This window comes from Lithohypha guttulata (assembly GCF_036872675.1).
Source record: "Lithohypha guttulata strain CCFEE 5908 chromosome Unknown scaffold_5, whole genome shotgun sequence".
NCBI classification, from domain to species: Eukaryota; Fungi; Ascomycota; class Eurotiomycetes; order Chaetothyriales; family Trichomeriaceae; genus Lithohypha; species Lithohypha guttulata.
The window spans coordinates 1,270,870-1,295,841 of NW_027042754.1; the positions used below are offsets into that span (position 1 = coordinate 1,270,870).

Sequence of the window (24,972 nt, forward strand, 5' to 3'; positions counted from 1 at the left end):
GACACTGTCACCACTACCAAACACTTCTAGCTACCGTACAATCTCGAGGACGTGGTATCTAGGCTGACCATTCGGTGATCAACTCTTTGTATCGACATCTCATCTGGTAAGAGGAGGCTCGGCCTGCAGCGGAGTTGACGAGCCTGTTTCTCGTCTAGACTAGGAGAAATATTGTAGCACTGGTGTTTTCTTAGACGGAACCGCGTTTCTGAATTGATCGTAAGGAACGACGAGGCTGTGCCAAGCCTTGCAGCTAATCGCGCCGTAGACTTCGATCACATGTGTACATTGTGAGAGCAGCTGCGACGAGGAGGTGCAGGCGCGTTTGAAGCAGAACATAGGGAAGCATCTTCAGGTTACACGATCCGGTCGGAAGTTACAAACGACAACTCTGCATGCAACATTCCCCAACACTCTAAGTCATTGTGATATAGAAGATGACCTCGTTCTTCTTCTCCACTCCAGTCGATATCGATATAGTTTTAGAGGACACCGACGAACGATCTACTATTGATGTCAAGCTTGACAAGAATCGCAAAGAAAAAGCGCCGTTATACCTCGATGGAGAATCTATAAAAGGCGCAGTTACTGTGAGACCAAAGGATGGCAGACGCTTGGAGCACACTGGCATTAAGGTGCAGTTCGTCGGGCTAATTGGTGGGTTGCACAATTGCGAAGCTGCGGATCTGGTCTAATGCTATTTTCAGAGATGTTCTTCGATCGAGGCAACCACTACGAGTTCCTCTCTCTGGGCCAAGAGCTCGCAGCACCTGGCGAACTGCAGCATCCCCAGACATTCCCCTTCAACTTCAAGAATGTTGAGAAGCAATACGAATCATACAACGGCATCAACGTCAGGCTGAGATACTTTGTACGCGTCACAGTATCACGGCGTATGCAAGATGTTATCAGAGAAAAGGATATATGGGTCTATACCTACCGAATCCCTCCGGAAACCAACAGCTCGATCAAAATGGACGTTGGTATTGAAGATTGTTTACATATCGAGTTCGAGTACTCGAAAAGCAAATACCATCTCAAAGATGTCATTGTCGGCCGCATATACTTCCTCCTAGTGAGGTTAAAGATCAAGCATATGGAGCTATCTATCATCCGGAGAGAAACAACAGGCGTTGCTCCCAACCAGTACAATGAAAGCGAGACTCTGGTCAGATTTGAGATCATGGACGGTTCGCCCTCGAGAGGTATGGTTCGACCTATATCTCACACCTGCATAATATTGACTCCTCTTGCGCAGGTGAAACAATACCCATACGTCTCTTCCTAGGTGGCTTCGACCTCACTCCGACCTTTAGGGAAGTCAACAAGAAGTACTCAACTCGATACTACCTGAGCTTGGTTCTCATTGATGAAGGTATGTTCTCCGCCTCCGCAGCCTTGTCTATGACCCGGTACCTGTCCAGCTCCGATCGGCTCGGCAATCGATTCATGCCAAGCACTACCCCCACGTAAAACACCTCGAAATGCCCGCCGGCAGGAATATCAGGCTTCGATGGTCACGTCTAGGCTCTAGTTCTATGTTACTTGTGCTAATTGGTTCACGATAGATGCCCGTCGGTATTTCAAACAATCGGAGATTGTCCTCTTCAGACAAGCACCTGAGAATGCACAACATCTGCAGATTGACGAGCCGTCTATAGGTGGAAAGCTTCCCGACCTGAACCCGCCGGTGCCTGCCTGATTAAGCAGGCTGGTCCGAAAATGGCAGAATCTCACCGCTAGCACATCCTCGCTCGCAGTCTCGACCCATATTCTTGTGCCTGTCAAAGGTGTGCTTTACCTGTTGTGACTGTCACATGCCACAAACTGAAAGAATACCAGAAGGTTTGCCAACATGTCTAGAGAAGATGGTAGGTCGATTATTTGGCCAAATCGACGACTAGAGAAAATAGAAGAGCAACCCAGGCCATCTACGTCATACGAGCCAACCAGCATCGCCCCAAGGTTACTGCATATGCGACACACCATCACAGGGCTGTACATCTTCCAGCATCGACGGGCTATATGTATTGCGCGCAGTGTCGCAACATGTTGATGGTACACAAAAGGGCTCATGCCACAGGACATATGTCAGCTACACCGAAATCAACAAATCCCACTGATAACGAGACCGCGATGCGTTGGGGCGCTGTATTTCTAAAGACGTATTTATTTGGGGATGGCATATGATCTCCACGGTCACTGAAATTGCTACCGTAGAGTCTTCGTTTAGATCCCGAATCCAGTAAATATCACGGCTGATACTTGACTTTGCAGAAAGGCCTGACACCAACGTCTGAGCTCGACGTGCCGTTAAGCTCGTTGCGTAGTGAATCATACTAGTCAAAATCTGAGATCCGTCAAAGTCTTCAAGGTCTTGAACCATTTTCGGATCTGGTCTTCCTCCTCCATCGCGAAAGGGCAACATCATTTGCACTCTCCGAGGTAGGCAATAGCCCTAGTTTCTGGCAGCGAAGCTGTCTTACCACTGTGAACATGTCTTGCATGCGAAAATAGCGCTCACAGCATGTGATCATTCACAATGACGCCCAAAAACTACCATGACGGTTCTGACACGCGTCAGTACATCGCTGAGGAACGAAGCGTATAAACTCGTCGTGCATACTGGTACAAACAGTATCGAAAACACGGTGTGTGGTGAAGGTGATGGCAGGTGACGAAACTTCAAGCGTTCCAACTAATATTTTATTTCGCAATGTGGAACTCACAATCGGGCCGGCTATAACTTACCGTTGTTGGTACACATTGTGTACATGGGGAAGCAGCCACTTGTAACAAAGCTAGCTATTGCTGGTGAACGAACATCTAGATGGAGTTTCATCTTTGGTCTTCCATCTCAAATATCTCTTTGTACTTCAATATCTAAAATATCTAAGTGAGGTTGGCAAGCGCCCAAGTCCGTCATACCTGTCTCTCACAGACGCGCAAACATCGCACAATGTCTCACTAGATTACGCGCTCAACCACCTCTCAGAACTGCGGTCCCCAACCCTCACTGACTCTCCCTCTCCAAGCCATTATGCACTCTTCAACTCCTTGGCCGTGCGCGTGATCCTGCCATGCCAGACCTTTCTTTAGTCGCGGCATCGATCGCCATACTTGTTCAAAATTAGTCACTAATGGGAAAAGTAATCTCAAGTGGGATTTCCCATCCTTACAAATCACATTGCCAAACTCGTCATTGCAACCCAGATCGCGAGCAGACTGAACAAATGCCTCATCAAATACTGACAGGTCGACATATCCACGGAGTACGAGATGGAGTTCCTTCTGAAGTGCGGGATGGGGATGTTCAAGATTTCGAAGTGGTTGGTCTGCGATGAAAGTCTTGAGAGTGTGGGCAACACGAAGGAGAACATATGGTGCTGCAATTTTGGCGATTTCCAGCGTGTTCTTTTGTTTGGCTGTGCAGTCTTCCGTCATACGGCGCTTGTCCACGAAGTCGAACAGGCATTTTAGTGCTTCGTAACAAATTTCGCGGCGCAGAGGTAGTGCCGGGCTGCGAATGGAACCTCGTCTGATTTTAGTAATGTTTGCTAATGGACTTTCCTCAAAAGCTGGAGCAAGGTCGTTGTACCAAGGTTTCGCTACCAGAGAATGGTGGAAGAAGAGCAAAACGTATTGTTTTTGACAAGCTACTGGGGTTTCAGAGTGAGTATGAACAGAAACAGTCGATGTGTGCATTGTCCACAGTTTCGAGATGTCAAATTGCTCATCTTGTTGGATGTGTTCGACTGAAGGTCTCCGCTCGGATGGCAGAGTATCTAGGTTGGTAGCCTCCAAAGTTGCTGTTGCTAATGTGTTTATAGCAGGACCTAGTGCTTCGATGTGTGCTGCATCGGCTACTGAGAACGAGGGGCTTTCGATATCTCTTCTCACGGTCGACATGCATTCCACGCCAAGAGAGCAGCCTTTCCGCCACAAAGGATCGTTGTCGTTCAGCGAAATCCGTGAATATTTTGTGTTTGCGAGCTCGGCACTGAGCTCGAGGGTCTGTTCAAGAGGTAACCGGAACCATACTTTTTGTCCTTGTGTGCTTGCCTGCAGTATTGTTAGCAGTTCGTTGACGCATGCCGTGGCAAAGGCTATTCCAGTCGGCTTTCGACCACTAGCTGAAGAGGAGTCGTTCTTCAGCTTGCCTGGGATTGTTCTCTCAACGACATCACTGACGAGCTCGACAATAAATTGTGCAAACACAACTTCTTGGCCATGGAAAATTGACTTCACCTTTCTAATGACCTCGAGGCTCTGTTCTTGCTCACTAGACATCTTTCTGACATCTAATGTGTACTGACCGTGACGAGCTGCAAACACCGACGTCCGTACAGATTTGAGAAGCTCGTTTCCGATCTCTGCGGAGCTCACCACTGCCTCAAACTTCCAATCCAAAATTCGTAACAGCAGGGTCTCATACGAGGCAAGAGCTGTTTCATTAGGCTCGACAGATTTCAACGAGGCTGGGTGCGACTTCTGCCATAGAGTCCAAGTCGACACCAGTACCCTTTCATCTTCGTCGAACGTGGAGGCTTTACTTGACTTGCACAATGAGAATATTACTTGGGAGAGACAGTCGAAAACAGCGGTGGTTATCTTCAAGTCCTCGAGGTTACATAGCTGTTCCAGAGAGCTTGAGAGCTTTAGCCAAGTTTTTACGAAAGGTTCCTTCTCGTCCAAGATGAGCTCGTGATATGCCTGGAAGATACGCACGATATCTCGCAATTCTTGCTGAGCAGACTCATGCCATGTGGTACCGGATTCAGTACTATAGAACTCAAGCAGAGGAAGCATGACTTCACCCAGACATGAATTAAGACCCATTGATGACATGCAAGTTACAGATGCTTCGATGATCTTGGTGAGCATGCGCAGCGCTGCATTCCGAATATCTGTGCGAGAATCCTTACTCTGATTCTGCAAGCCCAGGAGCAGGCCTCGCCATAGGGTCGAAGACGAGCCGAGACGATCTGATGCACCCGCATCGAAATTGAATGGCTCCAGGACATCGGTCCCATCGATGATGAGTGTGGCTACATTCCAGTAAAGTGCGCTAGTCGTCAGTGACATGTTCAGATCCGCCTGCTGACCTGCAAAACGATCAAACAGTTTGAGCAAGGCAGCCAATGACGATGTATTGAGACTGGCAAGAAAATCGGAGACAACCAATAGTACCACCTTGAATGCAGCAGAATAAAGCGGTACTTCGATATTGCTGCTGAGTTCTTGACTACCACTAAGAACAGTATCGAGTATGTTGAAGACTTCGGACCATCCGTTGCCAAGGCTTTCACCACAACTACCCACAACATTGTATAAAGCCTCTAACACTGATTGTGCTGTTTTCAATGCAATATCGGCTTTGTTGGAGTCTTTTGCTAGATCTCTTTGACAATTTCGGATTTGCTTGTGTAAAGCAGGTATTCCATACTGTACGACCACGAACGATTGTGCTGAGGCTTCCACTTCGTCGTCGTCGTTAGTAGCTAAAGTACATGTTTCAACGACGATCGTATTGATGGTATGCACGCATTGTAGCCGGAGCTCAGGCAACAATGAAGAATTATGAAGCAAGAGCAAGTTATCAACGACCAGATTCCAGGTCGTCGAGGCAGCGGTACTGTTTCTGAATCTTTGCGAGTTTGTTGAAGCCAGTCGCTCGATCATTCCAAGAACAAAACGAACGTCTACTTCCAGAGCAGCAGATTTCGTATGTGCGCTAGATATGCTTCGCAGTGATCTATGTGTCAGCATTTTGGGTCGTGGCAGTCCATTCATAGCACTCCTCTCGTCATTTGAAGTTTCTTCCGACACAGGTGCTCTTTGACCAGAAGGCATGACATCTTCTATCATCTGCCAAAGAGCTTGACAGAAAGTGCTGAAAGCTCGGTTTGAATAAGTTCTTGTGCCTTCAACCATTCTGCGTTTGGCTGTATCAACAGCGGTAGTTTCGGTTACTAGGTTGGTAGAGGCTGATGTTTCCGGATCATCGATCTTGTTCGGGTAAGCTTGACTCGTCCTTGCACCCGGTCCACTAGCTACGAGAGCTTCTATCTGTTCAAGCGCTTGTAAGATGACAGTCCAAGCAGCTAGGCTCAGCGTAGGTCCTAGAGCAATACCCAAGTTGAGTAACGCTCTCATACATAGCAAGTTGCGAACATTGACGCTCTGGATCGATGGACCGAGAGCGTTCTGGGAAGTACTTGCGATAGGCGACCTAACTGGCGGATCATCTTCCTCGGAGTGAGCATCGAGATCGGATTGCAGAGCTGGCCTTGTCCCATAATATGCATTCATAAGGCTAGAAACGTTCACTGGAAGAGAAGCCTTAGCCAGGGTAGTCAAAAGAGCATCGCGAGACACGTCCAGTTGCAAGACGCCGGAAACCTGACTCAGCTTCTGCACAGAGCGAACCAAGATGTGGTAGTAATATGAATCGAGCTTAGCGTTCAAGAAGGTTGAGCAAATGGCAAGAATGGCAGGCCAGCAAACTTCAATCATTTTTGCACAGAGTTCAACACTATCGCTTTTACTCGAGTCTTTCCTGTCCAAGGGATTGATTAGTTGTTGATATTTCTGAGATGCAGCATTGTTTGGCATAGATGCACGTCTCAAGATGTTGCTGTCGTCTGATTCTTCTCCTTCCGGCTCCTCGCGCTTACTGCTTTTCCTGTTGGGCAGGCTGAGTGGCATAATGAACTTCGATAATCCATCTGAAAAGGCCGCAACACATCCAAGAACGAGAGTATAGAGGTAAGTTCCAGGCACATCTGGAGGGTTGGCACGGTCAACCATATCGAGACAAGCGGTAGTGACGCTGCTCCACTCCGTGCTGATGCCCGTCGCAGGTTTTCCGGGTGTAGAAATGCTGGGAGTAAGTGCACCAATGTCTGTGGAGGCATCACGTCCGTGTAAACTAGTCGATGGGGTGGTTGAAAACCGACCAAGTCCAATCAATGATGGATCCTCGGAAGCGGTACGAACCAAAGAGGCCATAAGATCAGAAACGATACTCGGCTGATCGCTGTCAAGGTCGAATAATGCAAATGTCGTCCGCAGGGCGTCGAAGTCCTCACAAAAGTTTTTGAAAAATTCTAGTGACAGAACTCGCTTCCATCTGCTATTTGCCGCACGATCAGTGGTCCTGTGAATGACTTTCAAAAGTTCACCTACAGCCTGTGGTAATTTCTGTACGTGCTGAGTCGCGAAAATAAGGGCAATACGAAATGCTCGTACCACAACACCATAGTTCGTGCTGTTTTCAATCAACGTACATATACCAGGAACCAACCATTCAGAGCATGCCTTCAAAATGTTGGCATCTTGCAATACCCAAGCGCCATATTCAGATAAGAGAGTTTCAATTGTCTCCAGGACAGCAGGAGGTGCTAGATTGCCTAATTTCACGAAACATGGCTTCTGCTCTGCGAGTAAGGCACAAATGTCGAGGAAGATCTTGAGAGCATCATCCGAACCATGAGCAGCTTCCGAGCCATTTTCTGACAGATGAGTCTTTGAACTCGCAGCTGTAGTCGTACGTTCGAACACAGTGGTAACCAATTGCTGAAACGTAGCGCCCGCCGTGCTGCTGATTACGGGAAGCTTGCTGCCAGACAAATCAGCACTGACATTCAGTGTCCTTGCTAGAGCTTCACCGTGTAAATCAGCCGCATAGAGCTGTAGTAGAGAAGGGAGTGTCTGCAAGACCTTCAACTGGACCTCGAGTGCAAGAGGAAGTGCAATTTCGAACGCCTGAAGTATGTCCGATAAGCGTGTTCGAGGTATAGCTGTAGAGGCAACAAGCCTCTGCAGGCAAGCAGCCCCTGTGCTCGCAAGTTTTACATTGGAGGATTGCAACGCAAGAATGAAGGGCTCGATAAAATAAGGCTTCCGAACTAGGTCACCTGCTAATTGAGTCTCTGATGTAACTGAGATTGACTTGAGCTCGGTCAAGGACTTTTCCGAAGCTGCTTTGACTTCGACATGCTTGCGCTTGGAATCTGATATGAGGTTCGCCAACTCTGACTGCAGAAAAGCTGCGGTCATGGTGATCTTGACATGTCGTCCTGCATGAAGAGAGCGCGCTAGGACGATGCATCCAGGTTCATACACGATACACCTCTAGAATGAGGACAGATCTGAAGGGTAGTAGGAAGGAACAACCAATCACTACTGCCGAACTCTATCCCTGCCACATCTGAGACCAGGTGTTCAGGCAGCAACAGCCCACGACAAAGACCCTTACCAGTCGCCCATCGCCCACGCTGTCGTTGCGACTGTTTGCCTTGTTTGTCGATCGGCTTGCTGGCAACAGCGACTGCAATACATCCTTCCTAGATCGTAGAGAGGAGCGCAGGTGAGTCAATATTATCAAGATGTCAGCAAAGGTACCGCGCAACTTCAGGTTGCTAGAGGAGTTAGAGAAAGGAGAGAAAGGCTTGGGTGCAGGTAAGTTGCACGCGATGTGCAAGTGCCACACTATCTGACTCTTTCTTAGAAGCATGCTCGTATGGCTTGGCCGACGGTGATGACTTAATGATGTCAAACTGGAACGGCACTATTCTTGGTCCTCCTCATGTATGCTGGGCATAAAAGTATTTCAGGCTGTCACTGATGTGTGGCAGAGTGTACATGAGAACAGAATTTACAGCGTCAAGATCTACTGCGACGATAACTATCCTGACAAGCCACCCACCCTGCAATTCCTTTCCAAGGTCAATCTGCCATGTGTCGATCCCAGGACAGGCAAGATTGACCCATCGAAACTGCCATGCCTTGCGAACTGGAGAAGAGACTATACCATGGAAACAGTGCTGATCGAATTAAGGAGATATATGGCTCTGCCTCAGCATAAGAAGTTACCGCAACCTCCAGAGGGCTCAATGTTCTAGGTTAGCTCCCAAGAGATTGATATCAAACAAGAACGACGAATGAGTTATGATGTGATGCTGCATGGATGGGCGTCAGGGTAGTGAAAACGACGGGTATCCTTCAACTCGGGCCTTTCCGTGCCTACTTAGCCAATATGTGCATTTGCAATAAGAAAATCCGTGTCCCTCCATCAACGGTTGCCAGTTGTCAACGCCAATGGATCATCTCTCGTGCCCCAGGACGAGACCGAAGGACGGTTATTTGCTGCTATTGCTGTGTGCAAGGCGTGGTTGCGACTGTAACGTGAAGACTGGCGATTCACCACACTGTCTGCAGGCTCATCGTTATACCATCGAAAGGCACCAAAGTGGTCGCTAGCTCCGAGCGACTGCTCCTGCTTTGCGAGCCCTACCTGTCACACTTATTATTCGATAGTGTCATATATCCTCCATCACTTCGGTCTTCACTATCGCCAGTAACTATGCCTCTGATTCCACTACATGAGCTGCGCATCACCCGTCTCACTGGACCATTGCCTTTCGCGGGATAGGAGTACAGTTCTGCTGCAATGTTCCGCACTGTGCATCCGTCGCCTGAATTCAATTGGACCTGTGCTTCATGACCTCGATGGGCTTCAACAGCCACTTCCTTTGAGAAGAAAAGATGATGTCATACTCGTTAGCTTGTCAGGGGTTGCTGTCGTAGCATTCACCATCAACATATTGACGTAGCAGCGCATGTTGATCCTGCCTGTTGATAATGGTACGCACTCATCGTGATAGACGTGAAAGATAGGCTGGAAGGAAGCCAGTAGTGCTATGCAAAGCACGAGTGGCTTATCCTGTTGTTACTGGAATATCACGGTTCTCGTACGCAAGGAAGAGGGACATGGGAAAGTGGTTCAACATGATTGGAAGGCCACTCATGGCCGGAACAACCTGAATCCACCCGTGCTGTTGAGGCTGACCAACTTGAAGCTAACCGTAATGTCGGCTCCGAAGCTGAGCTGACCTGTAACATATATCATGAGTCTACAGAGATCGTTGTCGCGTTCGTGGGAATCGATACTGACAAAGTGCTTACACTGTAAAGCACATACGCGAATACAAATAGAGTGTTCTTGGGGAAGCTGTGAACACGCTCATCGATAAGACTGCCTCGAGGTCGCGAAGCCGAAGCGATTCTTGGGACCACAACGTTCAGCTCTAGCATCTGTGCCTCACCAAAACGCGAGAAAGTTCACCAATACTCTACATAATTCTTGCGACACAATGGATCGCCTATCGGTCAGATCAACAGCACAAGCTCTAGGCATTGGGACAGCTTTTCTCAGCTCGGGCATCTACTTCGGCTCATCATATCTGGCAATAAATTCCATCTTGCCACTACCCATCAACCAGAGCACTCGAGTCTTTTCGGATCTCTACCATTCTGGTGCAGGCTTGATGGTCCCACTGGTACTGAGCTCAACAGCATTCAATGGGGTTGCAGCTTACATGATAGCCTCTCAGCGCGGCCAACTGGTAACAAGTATTGCTACAGCTGCCGCCCTCGGAAGTTTGGCCTATACCGGGTTGATGATGTCCAACATCAAAAGATTGCTTGAGATCAGCAACATGGGAGGGAGTGATATCCAAGGCGTCACAAAGACGGAAGTCGTGGATCGGTTACAGACGTGGAAGATTCAAAACTACATACGGGCTGGATTGGCTTTCACTGCTGGTGTTTTGGGGTTCGCGGTCATTTTCCTGGGTGGTCTCAATTGATAGTGAATAATTTGTGGTATATTGTAATATGTTCTTCAACGCTTTTGCATTTGTTACATGGTTCCACGAATTCGAGTCCTGTCGGTGACTTTCTACACATTTCGGCAACATGCCCGGACAATTACTCAATACAAAATGAATGTGGGATGGATGGCTTCAAATCATGTGTCAACAGCATAGATCGTGCAATGTTGCGCAAGAAGCATAACAGATCGGCGAATATTGGCGAACTGGTTTGAATGCACGCACACAAACGATTTGACACGAGGTTCTGAAGGAGTGTTCACGAAACCGAGCCCATGAGCATGCGATAATTTCACGAGCATTTGTGTGCGGCCTTCGGAAAGCTTCCTCTACAGAATTACCACGGCAGAGTCCTTGTTGCGACACGTGGGTGAAGGTAAGTCTTCAGAGGCCGACGAAAAGGATGCTCAAAAGAACAGGCTTCTCGAATGTGGAGTGATCGTCTTGGGGAAGAGTAGCTTGGAAATTGGCAATTAGCGTGGAGCAGCGCTGGGAATGTTCTGAGCTAGTCGGACTAGATTTGCTAGAAGTGCGATAGAGATAGGCACTGGCAACAAGGACGAGCTAGAATTAATGCTATCGGAACAGATAGGTAATACTTGAGTAAGCATATCAAGGTTGTCATAGACACGAAGAAGGACGGAGGTTCCAGGCAGATGGGGAAAGATAGTCAAGCGTAATGTGACGTGCATGAACACGCACGATTGAGCAGCAGTCCCGAGCCTTCCCTTTGCAACCAACAATTGATAGGCGTGCGCTCAATGGGCCAATCACTGTATTCGTGGCCCCGCTTTCATTATCTGGGCTCAATGGCCCCGTGGCTGCTGCCAGTGCCAACACCTTCTGGCGCACCTCAATCTCACACTCCGTCCTGCCATGTCTCCCTCCTTCCTCCATCTTCCCACTATCAAGAGGGAGATATACGCAAGAGGTACCGCCTATCTAGGTCGTCCTCTTTTCAACTACCACAACTTCGACTCATTACGAACGCGCTGCTTAGGCAAGCTCAACATTTGCGACCACTGACTCATTCAAGCCGATATCGCTACGATACGTTCAGGTAAGCCAATTCAAGTCGTTGCATTCTCTCTACAGCAACATCGTCGTTGCTTTAGAGTAAGGCTTCCTGTTGGTCGCCTGTTTGCTTGTCGTTGACCCACACTGACATGTCCATCTTGCCACAGTTGATAACCCTTCTGACAAACCACGTCAAACAATGGCTATCAACAATCATCAACGCGCATCAGCCATCGGCTCAGCACTGAAGAAGAAATCCGCAATTGAGATTCCAAAGCAGGGTCGGGACACCTTCACTGGTGTATCGACTGGGAATTCTGTCCCTCGTTCTATGATGTTGCCTACACCCCCCAACTCCATGTCTCCGAACCTCCTGCCGCAGCGCCAGGACGCTCGATATGCGCAAGAGTCGGACGTTGACCTTCACGATGTGCCAGGAAGCGCCTTGACTGCAGAAGCGCTTGACAGTCTGGGTGACTTGGACAGCGCAGGAGCTATTACTCCGGCCATGTTGTCCAAGCATCATCTTCCTGAGATTCTGCTTGCTAATGGCCCTTTGGCTATCCGGCACATCATGAGCTATCTCAATAGTACTGTGCCTGGGTTTGCCCGAATCACTTCTGCCAAAGCACGACGTTTGGTCGTCGCTGCTCTGGAAGGACGTGGCGCCGGTATCGACGTGACTGGTGAAGAGACTGAGGTCATCTTCGAGAAGGTCGGATGGGGCAGATGGGATGCTCGTCGCCGTGGTCAGCCAACCCGCGACGGTACCCCGCCTGCAAGCTATACCTCATCCCGGAGTGGTATGCATGGCCTTACTGGTCGCGGCGAGCTCTCTGGAGCGAGCGCGTCCGGTCGGTATTCTGGCTCAGACGAAGATCACGATATGCTGGAGAACGAAGCTGACAAGATGTCCCTCGATGAAGATGAAGGCGGATATGCATCTTCTGAAGCTCCTCCTGCTGATCCAATGCTCGATGTGTTCGATGACGATGACATTACCGACGAAGAAGACTGGGAAAGCATTGGTGCAGAAGCTCTCCGGGCAAGGTCTTTGCCTCCGGGCTCATTGCCAAATGCTCGTATCCCATCCGGTGGCGGTCGAATTTACCAACCTATTTATCCCTCGCGACCACAACGGTCGTACAATATGGCTCAGTCGGTACCTGTCAAGGCTCGGCCAACCAACAAAACCTCTAATAGCTTTCATGCTATCAACGATTCCCAGGAACGAGCCGCAGTTGAGGCTCTTCTTAGCTTGGGATCTATGTAATAATAACAATGATCGGCGTTCAGGACGAAAGACAGCTAGCAGCCTAGCTGGGTAAAAGGGGGAGAACGGAATTTGGGGGGCACATTCCTTCGTATCTAAGAGATACAACCACCGGCTTTCAAACACTTGGGACCTCTCACCTTATGACTCCTATGACGATTTTTACGACCTTGAAGCCGGCATGACTTGGCTGGCTCGGTTTTGCTACCAATTGGAGCCACCTCCTTCTCGATGTGTTTTATTGGATATACCTTCCTTGACAGCATTTGGACCAGTAGCAGGCATCTCTGGTGACTGTCCTTACCACACTTCTATATGTTGACAGGCTCAACACATCTTTACTTCATTGTCGCTCCTTTCGACACCACTTTTCTATACAACATTTTAGTAACACAACACAAGCAGACACAACCAATGTCTGACACGTTCCTTCAACAACAAAGCGTTAGTGGAGAATCTCAGAACCAACTATCAAGCATAAGAGGCAGTCTTCCCAAACATCATATACCGGTCTTCTTTACTGAAAGTTACTGGTCGCTCCGTCATATTAAGTTATCGTACGGAGAGGGAGACACATTGCTTGAGGAGATGTGGACGGTGGATATCACGAGTATATTGTGGAACAGCATAATAACCTGGTTTCTGTTTTGGTCTTGCTCGATATTGAAATCGATCGGAAGGTTGTTATAGCACTGCTAAGCACCAAGAGGATATTTCAGTGACGCGTTTGAGAAATAGCTACATAGTCTAGCACAGCGACCACAAACAAAGCAAAGCATTTATTGATGCGCCATCATAATCCTCTACGTAGCTCGCTCAACCCTTAGACACCCGCAAGGCCGACAGCCTTCGCGGCAACCGACCAGTTATTAAGTCGCTCATCCGTCGCAGTGGTTCCAACACACTCTGTAATGAAAGCCGAAAATCCAGCCTTTGAACCACTCTTCAACCCCTGCTTAACGGCGTCCGAGCACTTGGTCGTGTAGAACCACGATGCAGCGCCCCACTCTCCGCCCTGCTTGATCACTTCATTCAGTAAGGCACCAGGATCAGTGGTCGTGATCGAAGGATACTTTGCCTTGGCGTACTCGGCGACGAATTCAGGCATCATCATGTTTCGACATCCCTAGAAAAAGAAAAATGTTAGCTCAGAAACTCCCATACTGTTATCGGTTATGTGAAGTCGTAGACGGTCCTTTGTGTGAGAAGCTATTACACGTTTGAGAAAGAAAGAAAGAAAGAAAGAGTACTCACTTGACCAGGTCTGCCAGGGGCAGGGTAGTGGTTTCGGACATATTTGAAGTCGCCGGTTTCAAAGGCCATGAGCGAGATGAGGGCGGATTGCTCGCCTGGCGTCACGATGTTGTATTCAATGAAGGATTGGATGAGAGCACTTGTGGCTTGGTCAGATGTAGCGCATTCGTCTGGGAATTCTACACCCGCGCAGGCATTGGATTTTGGTGCAATCTTCTGGACGATTGAAACGGAGTTGGCGTCGGCTACGGCGGGGATGGCTGATGTGGCGGCGAGCATGAGGCTGGCGGTGATGAAGGTGGAGGTCTTCATTGTGGTCGGATTGAGTTGCTTGTAAGAACAGGTAGAGTGTGAGTAGTATGTTCCTGATTGAAAGCTGTGTAAAGGCAAAGTTATTGAATTGTAGGTGTCTTCCGAAAGGCGCTGCCTTGTTTAAGATTTATCTAAAGGTAAGAGCTGTGGTTGGTAGGAGAGAAAGAGAGTGATCAAAAGTCCCAGACTTTCGGAAATAGATGACCTGACCTGTCAAAGACCAAACAAACAATGTCGCAATGACGCGTGAGGGTGACAAAGAATAAAGAATGCGTGGTACAGCAGGAGTAATCATAACGGGAAGTCGTTTGTTCTTGTACCTTATTCATGAGCATGGCATCGAGCGACTGTCGAGAGGCTAGATGAGTGACCTTCAGCATCCCGGCTCGGAGGGGACAAGCTTCGGACAAGCTTTTGCGTTTGAATGACCATGATTTGAGACCAGCAGTTGACCATACGTGGATAGTGGTAACAAGGGAGAACAAAGACTGGTGTTCGTGAATTTGAGCTATACGTAGCGCCAAGCAGAGGATGGTCGCTGAGCCAATCAGCGTTGCGGATCCCGCCTGTTTCACCACTCTTGAAACACGGACCGTTCTTTCTTTCGATATGCTTGCAATTTTGAGCTCGGACAATTTTGCTATCCGTGGTAAGCTTCTATCCATAATCTCTCTTGAGGAGTGTATGGCTTTGTTGGCAAGCGCGATACGTTATGTCGTACTCTTCGCGTGACTGCTGCTGAAGAGTGGCAGTGACGATAGGGTGTTTCTCCACTTTGGTGCTGCAAGTACCCCATGACCACCCATGGATCTCAGCCTCATCGATAGGACGTATGCGTTGGGGATCAGCCATGTTCGGGTAGGGCGAACCTTTGTGTCCTTTGCTAAGGCCAGCCTATGCAAACTTGCTTCCGTTGGGATGAGAAGCCACAACCCTATGAACAAACGACTTTCGAACAATGCACACAGAGTCAAGTCACTCTCATGTGCCTCAATCCATGAACAACACCAGATATTTGAGTATCATCAACCAGTCATGTAAAGTCTTGTCCTTCAGTGACATAGGAAGACTGCGTCAACCCTTAGGCACTGATGGTGGTCCCATGCCAGTATTGACCTTCTTGACTGGTGGCAAAGTCGGCACCTTAAACCCAGCAGCATCTGTCTTGCCTCCAGTGTTGATCTGCGAAAACGTGCCGCCGGAGAAATACCCAGCATTTTCTGCCTCTCGCTTTCGTTTCAGTTCTGCTTGCACTTTCGGATCAACCAGCTCAATACCTTGAGCAGCCCCAAAAGTGAGTGAGGATGCGGTACCCGAGGCCGCATTGACACCAGAAGTACGTAGTCCTTGTGCTCGTAACGTAGTGGCATTTCCTGCGCCCACTCCAGATCCGAATCCTTTCAGCGAAGATGCCATGCCAGTATTCAAACTGGACTGTAGACCTGACCCTCCCCAGCCTGGATTCTTTTTGCTGAGCCTCGCAGCAGTCCTCTTGTCGATACCAGCAGCACGAATCCGGCCATCGTTCCCTTGTCCGATCATGCCGAGACCCACTGAGTCTTCGCCAAATCCAACCTCTTTCTCTTCCCTCCCAAAAGCCATTCTGTTTTGCTGTTTTCGCAGATCTGTCATGGCTGTGGCTTCCTTAGCTTTCCGAGCTCTTCGACCACCTCGCTTCCTGCTTGGCTTATCATCTGGTACTGGTAAAGCTTTGGTGCCTCGGTTCGGAGGTGGCTCTCTGAGCTTGTCCAGTCTTCTCTCACAGTCGTCATACAGTTTCTCACCCATCGAGCCATCTCGAGACTGGTGTACGCTGTCGACTCGTGCAGCTAACACAATCTTAGCACCAATGATTCGCATGGCTTGAACTTTCAGATCACTTGCGATGTCCTGCATCAGAGGACTATAGTACAGAAATCCTTGCTTACGTAGTCCTACATTGGTAGCAAGACCCGTTTGCCGCTGCTTTTTCGAGCCCATAGCTGGGATGTTTCGATCTGGCGTTTTTGCCAGCCCTTTGAGTCCACCAGCAAAGTTGAGAAGCTGCGCAGCCGTCAGAGAACCAATAAGCGCAGTTAGGTTGGGAGCGAAATTGTTCATCCTCGATTGTACGTAGTCTGTAAGAGTTGTTTTCGCCTTGTCGAGGTCGAGCATTAATCGACAAGCGCGAAGGACAGTCTGTAGTTCTGGCTCGCTCATTTCTTGTCCTTTGGTCTGAGTGCCTTCTACCGACACGACCATGAGCGTGGGTCCATCCAGTATAGCCTGTAAAGGTGTGCCAACTATGTTCTCACGGGAGGTAGCAAGCGATTTTATATTCTTCAAAGGACCATTCTTGATGATTGCCACTGTCCTCGCGTAGTCGAGAGGATTCGATATCAGTGTTTCGAGCTCTGGGAATCTCTTACTGTAATGGTCACGTATAAACTTGTGTACCAGTACAATCTCGCCGTCGATCTGGGTAGATAGCGAATTTGATTCGGTGAGTAGTTTGTACTCAGGGTCGTCCTCAATCGAACCTATATTGGCAAGCCGTTTCTCAGGCGGTAGATTTTGGTAATATGAGATCTGGTCTAGCACGGGCTGTAAGGTCTTCATCAACCCAGCAACACTGCGAACATCACTTACTCCGCTAAGCTGCATCTTCTCAACCCTCGACTTCCGCACAAGTTCGTCCTCTGAGTCTTCATCTTCATCTTCGGCTGCCTCTGCTTTTATGCGCGCAATCTCATCTGCATCTGCAGCACCGTCTTCTGACATTGCATCCTCGTTGGCATCAACTTCCAGCCCATAAGGTTCTTTTTGGGCCGTGCTACTGTCACCATCTTGCTCGTTCTCGCCGAAGCCGTTCTCGACATCGTTGTTCTCATCTCCGCTATCTTCGAAGTCGTTGAGCAACTCGTCCGCGAGTGTAGCCATATTGTGGTACTGACCTGCTATTGCTTTCCACCGTAGCACGTGTAGTGATCGACAATTGAATACAAGGACATTCAAACAGCAAGACCACCACCTTCTCCAAATTTCTTAATACTTGAATGTCTCAACGCGAATGCGACGGCAGTGAAAGGCCGCAACTATCGCGTATGATGTTCGCGAAATAAAAAGGTGACTTGATTCAGGACGGTAAAAGTGGTCGACAGGTGGGCCAACATAATGGCCGCTTTGCACTGCATATAAATCGCAGTTCTGGCGGCGTGTATTTATGCCGCACCTCTTTCTCCGATGAGCTTTTCCAGGCATCTCCGCATTCTCTCAGAATTCTTGTATCTGACCATCCGGGCAGCGCAGCATTTTATCAGGAGCGCATCCTGAGATGAGGCTCTGGGGGCACGAGTCACTCCTGTCTGTATCTCGAAATTGTCCGTGCAGACATTCCCTTGGTTTCGCGTATTCCACTACACTTTCCTGAACTAACTACAGCACAAAGCACTTGAGACTGCCCACCACGAACGCAGTGGTCTCCCTCAGAATGTCGTCCTCCAATGGCCCTCCCAGAGTCAAGAACAAGGCTGCTGCGCCTATTCAAATATCAGCCGAGCAGTTGCTTCGAGAAGCAGTTGACAGACAGGAACCATCACTACAGGCACCAACACAGCGATTCGCCGACCTCGAGGAACTTCATGAATTTCAAGGCAGGAAACGGAAGGAGTTCGAGGATTATGTCCGCAGGAATCGGATGAACATGAGCAACTGGATGCGCTATGCTCAGTGGGAATTGGAGCAGAAAGAGTACCGCAGAGCACGTTCGGTGTTCGAAAGAGCACTGGACGTTGACAGCACAAGCGTTCAGCTCTGGATACGCTATGTCGAGGCTGAGATGAAAACGAGGAACATCAACCATGCCAGAAATCTTCTTGATCGTGCCGTTACGATATTGCCTAGGATCGACAAGCTATGGTTCAAATATGTGTACATGGAGGAGACTCTTGGTAATGTGCCAGGTACTCGACAAGTCTTTGAACGCTGGATGTTGTGGGAGCCGGATGAGGCTGCATGGATGGCATATGTCAAGATGGAAGTCAGATACAGCGAGTACGACCGAGCACGAGCTATCTTCGAGCGATTCACAGTTGTGCATCCTGAGCCAAGAAACTGGATCAAGTGGGCCAAATTTGAAGAGGAGAATGGCACAAGTCAGCTAGTCAGAGATGTCTTTGGTGTGGCTATAGAGACCCTTGGCGACGATTTCATGGACGAGAAGCTATTCATCGCGTACGCACGATACGAAGCGAAACTGAAGGAATACGAAAGAGCCCGAGCTATCTACAAATATGCGTTGGACCGCTTGCCACGCTCACGTGCTGTGGCCTTGCACAAATCCTACACTCAGTTCGAAAAACAGTTTGGTAGTCGAGAGGGTGTCGAAGATGTCATCTTGGCCAAAAGAAGAGTGCAGTATGAGGAACAGTTAAGGTCGGAACCCTACAATTACGACATTTGGATTGATCTCGCACGCCTAGAGGAAAGTGGAGGTGATGTTGAGAAGATCCGCGACACGTACGAGCGAGCGATAGCACAAGTGCCACAAAGTCAGCAAAAGCGCGACTGGCGACGATATATTTACTTGTGGATATTCTACGCAGTATGGGAGGAGATCAGCAACAATGAGCCAGATCGATCGAGGCAAATTTACCAGGAATGCTTGAAATTGATACCTCACAAGAAGTGGACATTTGCTAAGATATGGCTGATGAAAGCACAATTCGAAGTCCGTCAACTACAGCTAATGGCAGCACGCAAGGCTATGGGTCAAGCAATAGGTATGTGCCCGAAAGCAAGGCTGTTCAAGGGTTACATTGAGCTTGAGAAGCAGTTGTTTGAGTTTGAGAGATGTCGAACATTGTTTCAAAAGCAACTTGAGTGGGACGCTTCTAACAGTGAGGCGTGGATACAGTTTGCTGAGCTCGAGCGCGGTCTGGACGATTTAGATCGTGCACGAGCCATCTATGAATTGGGCATACAGCAACCAAGCCTGGATATGCCGGAGCTGGTCTGGAAAGCCTATATCGATTTTGAGGATTATGAAGGAGAATACGATCGTGCGCGAGCTCTTTATGAACTTCTTCTGACCAAGACCGACCACGTCAAAGTGTGGATCAATTATGCAAGATTCGAAATCAATGTGCCCGACGACACAGGGACAGTCACAGAATTAGCAGAGCCCACAGTCAGTGAAGCTGCAAAGACACGAGCCCGCAACATCTTCAAGCGTGCACATGAGATATTCAAGGACAAGGAGATGAAAGAAGAAAGAGTTGAGCTACTCAATGCATGGAAGAGCTTCGAACAGGCTCATGGCAGTGACCAGGATCAGGAGAAGATTGAAAAACAGATGCCTAGAAAGGTCAAGAAGAGAAGGAGACTTGAAGAGGATCGCTTTGAGGAGTATATCGATTACGTATTCCCTGCGGACGACGAAGGTGCAGCGAAGAACTTGAAATTGCTGGAGAGAGCGCGTTTGTGGAAGTTACAGCAGGAGCAGAGGACGAACGGCACGAACGGTATTGACCATTGATAGTTTTGGAAACTTGATATTTCGCGAAGCATGAAATGCGTATGGTGAAGCCCAGGCCAGCTATAGAGTCAAAAACAGTCTGCAGGAGCATTACTTTCGCAGACACGGGATACATATCTCACTTGGACACTTCATCCACAATCTGGCATTCGGTATAGTAGTGTAACTTCTCCGGTAGATCTGCGCCTATGTATGAATATTGGAATTAATTCCCCAATGTCAACTAATCAGAATGATGACCAAGCATTTTGCATATTGCTCTGAAAACCCATCAATGCAGTGACTACTTTTTGGAAGATCGCTGAGCACATCGTGCATCTTTTCGAAGGACACAGCCTGAAGAAAATCACGTACTAGTAAAGGAAACCACTTTTATTGGTCTCGTGCTCACAGCATGTTATTGGAGGACGTTGTTGCACGATGACAGAGTGTCTGCAGTAGCGTCGTACTAAGGTCAGAAAGCTGCAAGCGGAGTGGAAAATGTGAATCCGCCCCTGATGATCTTATTTCCCGAGTGCGCCCATGTGCGCTAGTGTGCTCCTACAGCTAGCCACATACATCCTCGAAATGCCACATGTTTAAGACGGAGCATGATTGAGAGATGTGAGGGTCCTTCATCGTAACTTCTCTGAAGAAAACGAAAGCAATCAAGACGTGAAGCGGCAGGAGATAGGATGATATACTTGTATTGCCTGCTGAGCCGTGAAGGTGATGCTCATACTGCAGATAAAAAAAGCTATTTGTCTTTGTGGTGTGCAAAGGCTGCGGGACTTCAAAGGAAGTTACAGTTGCGTGCAATCGTGTGGCTTCCATATGGCCTGCTGTTCACGACGAGGTTCATGGCTAGCACGATTGAGACCACTGTCGTCTCTGCCAGGCCCAACCAGAAATCGATGTCAGTACTTCAAAACAACCTCTTGTATATAGACTTTACTGGTACCTGACTATTGGAGACTGCGAAAGGATGGATCCAGGATTTTGGAGTCGAGAGACAGAGTGATTCGCAGCGCAGAAGCTGCAGGCACTGCTTGAAGCGAACGGGTCCACCCCAGGCCAATCTTCTGGCTGCGGTCTGCCCTTGCCGCGTTTCTGTTGCCCCCGTCGTGTTTGTACAAGGTCGGTCGGTCTTTGTGCCTGCCTACACTCATCTTTTGTATCCATCACAACACCTGTCGCTGCAATTGCGTGACGTCCATTCCTTTCAGCTTCGATACGAGCAATCACTGTGTCGACTCGACATAATTTTCGTGCGAGGGATTTCGTCTATAGCTTGCAATAGCTAAGCGCCCCTGTGTACTCCTCGTGCAACGCACCGACCTCCGCTCCTCGGACGCTCGACATTCCAAGAGTATCGCGTACTCTTTGCTAGACCTCGATTACCTGATACCATTGACGCGGCTCGAGCTACTCGTCGAGTGACCTCTATCCAACCAACGCCTTGGTCAGGGTTGAGCAAGGAGCTAGTTGTATCTGGGGTGGTTGTCAAAACTCGAAGAGTCGAGGTCTGACCGTGATTCACTCTATCCTCGACTTTTCATCATCCAATATTCCATCAACCTGGAATTTTTACACTGCAAACACGTCACGGTTCACAAGCTCGGGTACTTGGTCGACTGACGTGAGGTGTTGATCATTGGACGCAATTTCTTTAGCAATGGACAGTTGAGACAAATGTGACCAATATCAACCACATCAGATTCTAATCCATGGCATCACCTGAACCGCCAGTGCCCTTGAAGGACCACTGCTCAATTATTCACGACAACGTCCTCTACGTCTATTCTCCTACTGCCTTCCTGACTCTGCCCCTGTCGAAGAATGCTACCTGGAGTACCGAAGAGAACGGAGTGTCGGTCACAGGTGCACGGTGTGTAAAAGGTGGCCTAGATGGTGATAGCAACAACCCGGCACTATACGTTGTGGGAGGTGCTACCAACAGCTCATTCTCAGACTACCCCGGTTTACAAAGATATTCGATAGCCCAGAAGAGATGGGAGATAATCACTCCTATGTCGGCGGTGACCGCAAACCGATTGTATCACGGTGCCACGTATCTGAATGCTTCTTCCGCCTTACTTGTGTACGGCGGCTCACAAAACAACAATCTCGGACTTTCGACTGAAACCTTCCTCATGCTTATGTATCCTCCATATCGAGTCCAAGCATATTCATCCATAGCACCAGCCGTGGTGAATCCTTCCCTCCTCCCCTTCACGGAAGATAAGGCACTGTTGGTTGGTGGAGGCAACGGCAATCAAGCGGTCTTTGCTTTCCATCCTGATCCTGGCTGGGTCAATCTTGGAGTAGTGCTTCCATCCGTACTTCCTGATCCTTCGATAGCTCAAGTTAACTTGCAAGCCTTGGCGGACGGCACAAGGATACTGCAAACGTTTTACACGAACGAGACTCCTAACCGCATCACAAGGAATGTAATCACCAATCCTGGCTTCATTCCTGCACCATATGGTCAGACTATCGGCGAGCCCGCAACTACTAGCGCGAGGATGGTTCGCAGGCAACTGATTCAGGGTAACTATCCTGCTTACAACAGCACCAACGCGCCCACAGAGCAGCGGACAGGCGCGTCGTTGGCGTCTAGTTCGAATCTTGTTGCTGTCGTTGGAGGCGACGCTAATAGTACTGTATCAGTTTTCGATTCAACAAGTAATAGCTGGTTAGATTCGAGGGCACTGTTCGGCGATACGCAATCCATCTTGACAGCATCTAGCACATCCTCATCCACCCCGACCTCTACTCCCACCACAAGTCAGACTCGTGCTGCTACATCGGCTGCATCGTCAACCCCAGCCGCTGCACCGTCCGACGGTAGCGGCACTAATGGTCTCGCTATACTTGGAGGTGTCCTGGGTGGTATATGTGGTCTCGCAGCTATCCTAATTATCACGTTACTGTGGTTGAGATCTGTCAAACGGAGGCAGGCTCTCGAAGCCAAGAATAAACAAAATGATCCAGCGTATCCTGACGATAAACACAGACATCTCTCACCTGGTGGGCAGGGTAGTAATGGAAGCACACCATTATCACAGCAGGCGCAACCTATGGGTCGAAGTCCTGTCCCCTCAGCTATCATCGCAGATCGAGACTCTCTTGCTTTGTTCGGCAAAGATGGAGAGAAGAGCATGGAACCACGAATGCAGCCTCCGAGTGGTTCCAAACTAAACCCTAGCCATGGCGTAAATAACAACATCACTTTCTTTAAGAGCAATAACAAGACTCCACTGACCATTTCGAAGCCTATGATGCCTGATCTAGGCGACTATCAGGAACGTCCCAGTGTTGATCTTGGCAAAGCCACTCCTGCCGCACCTGTATTGCCTCCTATTGGTGGCGTGTCGCAGCAAAAAGCAGACCAGAGGAAAACAGACGAGGGCTGGGCAAAGTATTTCCAAGCAGACAAGGACGAGAAGTTGCCGCAACGTGAGAGTGGTTATACTGTGAACTACGAAGATGATCCGAGACGTTCGACCTCAAGGCCCAGCACAGCTAAAGGCGGCGGGACGGGGTTTTGGCCTGGCACTGGTGTACCTACCTCCAACAGGTCTAACAAGCTACCTACAAGGGACAGTGCTGGCAATCTGCTCACTCATGCTACTGTTGCAGCACCAAGCCCAAGTCTAGTTGTTGGTCACCAGAACCCACAAACACGCGATTTGTCAGTAGCAGCGCCTGCGAAAGCCAAGATATCTAGCGCAGATTCCATTAGTACTGATCATAGCTCTGACGATGGATATGAGGACGAGGAGATGGACGCCTATTCCGATACCCGAGAAAGCACATATCAGCAGAATGCTTGGAACCCCATCGGCAATACTTGGTCAGGCCCTAATTCGAGACCCTTGAGGCCGCCCAGTGTGAGAATAGGAGCTGCTGCCTTCCCACCACCTACCTCAATGTCCGAAGAGACCACGAACACATCCACAAGTGGAGCATCCTCCATTCCGGCCTTCCCACTGCCCACCGCTTCTATCGGCAGAGCAGATACCACGGACCAGTATCACTGGCTTACGACAGTAGATAGACCCCCTCCGCCGGCTGTGCTCAAAGCTACTTCTGGACATACAAGACAACCAAGTAACACAGTACGATTGCAAGGTGGACCGCCGGTACAGGATTACTTTGGTCCACCACCCGGCACAGCATCGTCTCAAGGGACGTTTGGTGGCAGGCCTCATGATAGTAACGACATGTCTTGGTTGAACTTGGGCACACCAGCTCACGTACATGGCGGTCCACCACCAGGCGATCCGCGAGATCCTGCGTGACAATCAGGCCGATTTTCGAAAGTGCTCTATCAATATCTCCTCGACGACGTAGCACGCAAACAATTTACCCCTGAACAGCTTAAGAAGATGCAGAAAGGGGAAGACATGGAGGACAACGAGAATCGGCGAACAGGTAACAGTAATATCAGTAAATCACACTTGATAAGGACGTTGAGCACAAAAACGCCACAAACAAAGCTGGAAGATATTCAGCTACATACTATGCCACGAGGGTTAAGAGAGAATCAAAGTCCAGCGAGCGCTACAAGTTCTGGTCTCTCACCCGTCACGTTTGGCGCTACCATCGAACGGGAACCTCTGTCAGCTCACAGCACCGACAGCAAAAGACTCACGATGTAAAGAACAAGACGACTTCCTTTGTTACAGTTAATAACAATGTTTCTTGGCCGATATGGCCAGTATCACTTTCGAACACTACTACTAGCCTTTGCATAGTATACCAGGCGGTAAATCTGGAACGCAAGTTAATGGCGTTGGAAGGGAAGCATTATTGTGCATATACCCAGGAGTGTCTATTTCTACCTCGATCTGTTTCGATCGTAACAAATCTCATGTCATGTTTGATCAAAAGCGGTTATGTGGTTTAGGTAGTCTAGCGCAGATGAACTTGTATAACTCGTT

At 48.9% G+C, this 24,972-nt stretch overlaps 8 protein-coding genes across 8 annotated transcripts; 5 read left to right on the forward strand and 3 right to left on the reverse strand.

Moving 5' to 3' along the window:
* Positions 1-709: 709 nt before the first annotated feature.
* vps26 (Vacuolar protein sorting-associated protein 26) lies at positions 710-1,702 on the forward strand (the record flags this gene model as incomplete). The annotated part of the gene is made up of 3 exons (XM_064901235.1): positions 710-1,205; positions 1,289-1,375; positions 1,569-1,702. 3 exons carry the CDS (start codon positions 710-712, stop codon positions 1,700-1,702), a joined length of 717 nt encoding a protein of 238 aa, XP_064752311.1.
* Positions 1,703-2,991: 1,289 nt separating this feature from the next.
* MON2 (Endocytosis and vacuole integrity protein) lies at positions 2,992-8,061 on the reverse strand (the record flags this gene model as incomplete). Its single annotated transcript, XM_064901236.1, has 2 exons — positions 2,992-7,767; positions 7,858-8,061. The coding sequence occupies 2 exons, from the start codon at positions 8,059-8,061 to the stop codon at positions 2,992-2,994; spliced, it is 4,980 nt and encodes a 1,659-aa protein (XP_064752312.1).
* A 329-nt stretch (positions 8,062-8,390) lies between these two features.
* Positions 8,391-8,906, forward strand: MMS2 (E2 ubiquitin-conjugating protein mms2; the record flags this gene model as incomplete). Its single annotated transcript, XM_064901237.1, has 3 exons — positions 8,391-8,463; positions 8,513-8,592; positions 8,619-8,906. 3 exons carry the CDS (start codon positions 8,391-8,393, stop codon positions 8,904-8,906), a joined length of 441 nt encoding a protein of 146 aa, XP_064752313.1.
* Positions 8,907-11,892: 2,986 nt separating this feature from the next.
* STB3 (DNA-binding proteins Bright/BRCAA1/RBP1 and proteins containing BRIGHT domain) lies at positions 11,893-12,966 on the forward strand (the record flags this gene model as incomplete). Its single annotated transcript, XM_064901238.1, has 1 exon — positions 11,893-12,966. One exon carries the CDS (start codon positions 11,893-11,895, stop codon positions 12,964-12,966), a length of 1,074 nt encoding a protein of 357 aa, XP_064752314.1.
* An 823-nt stretch (positions 12,967-13,789) lies between these two features.
* On the reverse strand, positions 13,790-14,532 carry LTR64_006913 (uncharacterized protein; the record flags this gene model as incomplete). Its single annotated transcript, XM_064901239.1, has 2 exons — positions 13,790-14,092; positions 14,221-14,532. The coding sequence occupies 2 exons, from the start codon at positions 14,530-14,532 to the stop codon at positions 13,790-13,792; spliced, it is 615 nt and encodes a 204-aa protein (XP_064752315.1).
* Positions 14,533-15,606: 1,074 nt separating this feature from the next.
* On the reverse strand, positions 15,607-17,451 carry PRP31 (U4/U6-U5 snRNP complex subunit prp31; the record flags this gene model as incomplete). Its single annotated transcript, XM_064901240.1, has 2 exons — positions 15,607-17,115; positions 17,161-17,451. The coding sequence occupies 2 exons, from the start codon at positions 17,449-17,451 to the stop codon at positions 15,607-15,609; spliced, it is 1,800 nt and encodes a 599-aa protein (XP_064752316.1).
* A 550-nt stretch (positions 17,452-18,001) lies between these two features.
* CLF1 (NineTeen Complex (NTC) component) lies at positions 18,002-20,047 on the forward strand (the record flags this gene model as incomplete). The annotated part of the gene is made up of 1 exon (XM_064901241.1): positions 18,002-20,047. One exon carries the CDS (start codon positions 18,002-18,004, stop codon positions 20,045-20,047), a length of 2,046 nt encoding a protein of 681 aa, XP_064752317.1.
* A 1,706-nt stretch (positions 20,048-21,753) lies between these two features.
* On the forward strand, positions 21,754-24,330 carry LTR64_006916 (uncharacterized protein; the record flags this gene model as incomplete). Its single annotated transcript, XM_064901242.1, has 1 exon — positions 21,754-24,330. The coding sequence occupies one exon, from the start codon at positions 21,754-21,756 to the stop codon at positions 24,328-24,330; it is 2,577 nt and encodes an 858-aa protein (XP_064752318.1).
* Positions 24,331-24,972: the final 642 nt, after the last annotated feature.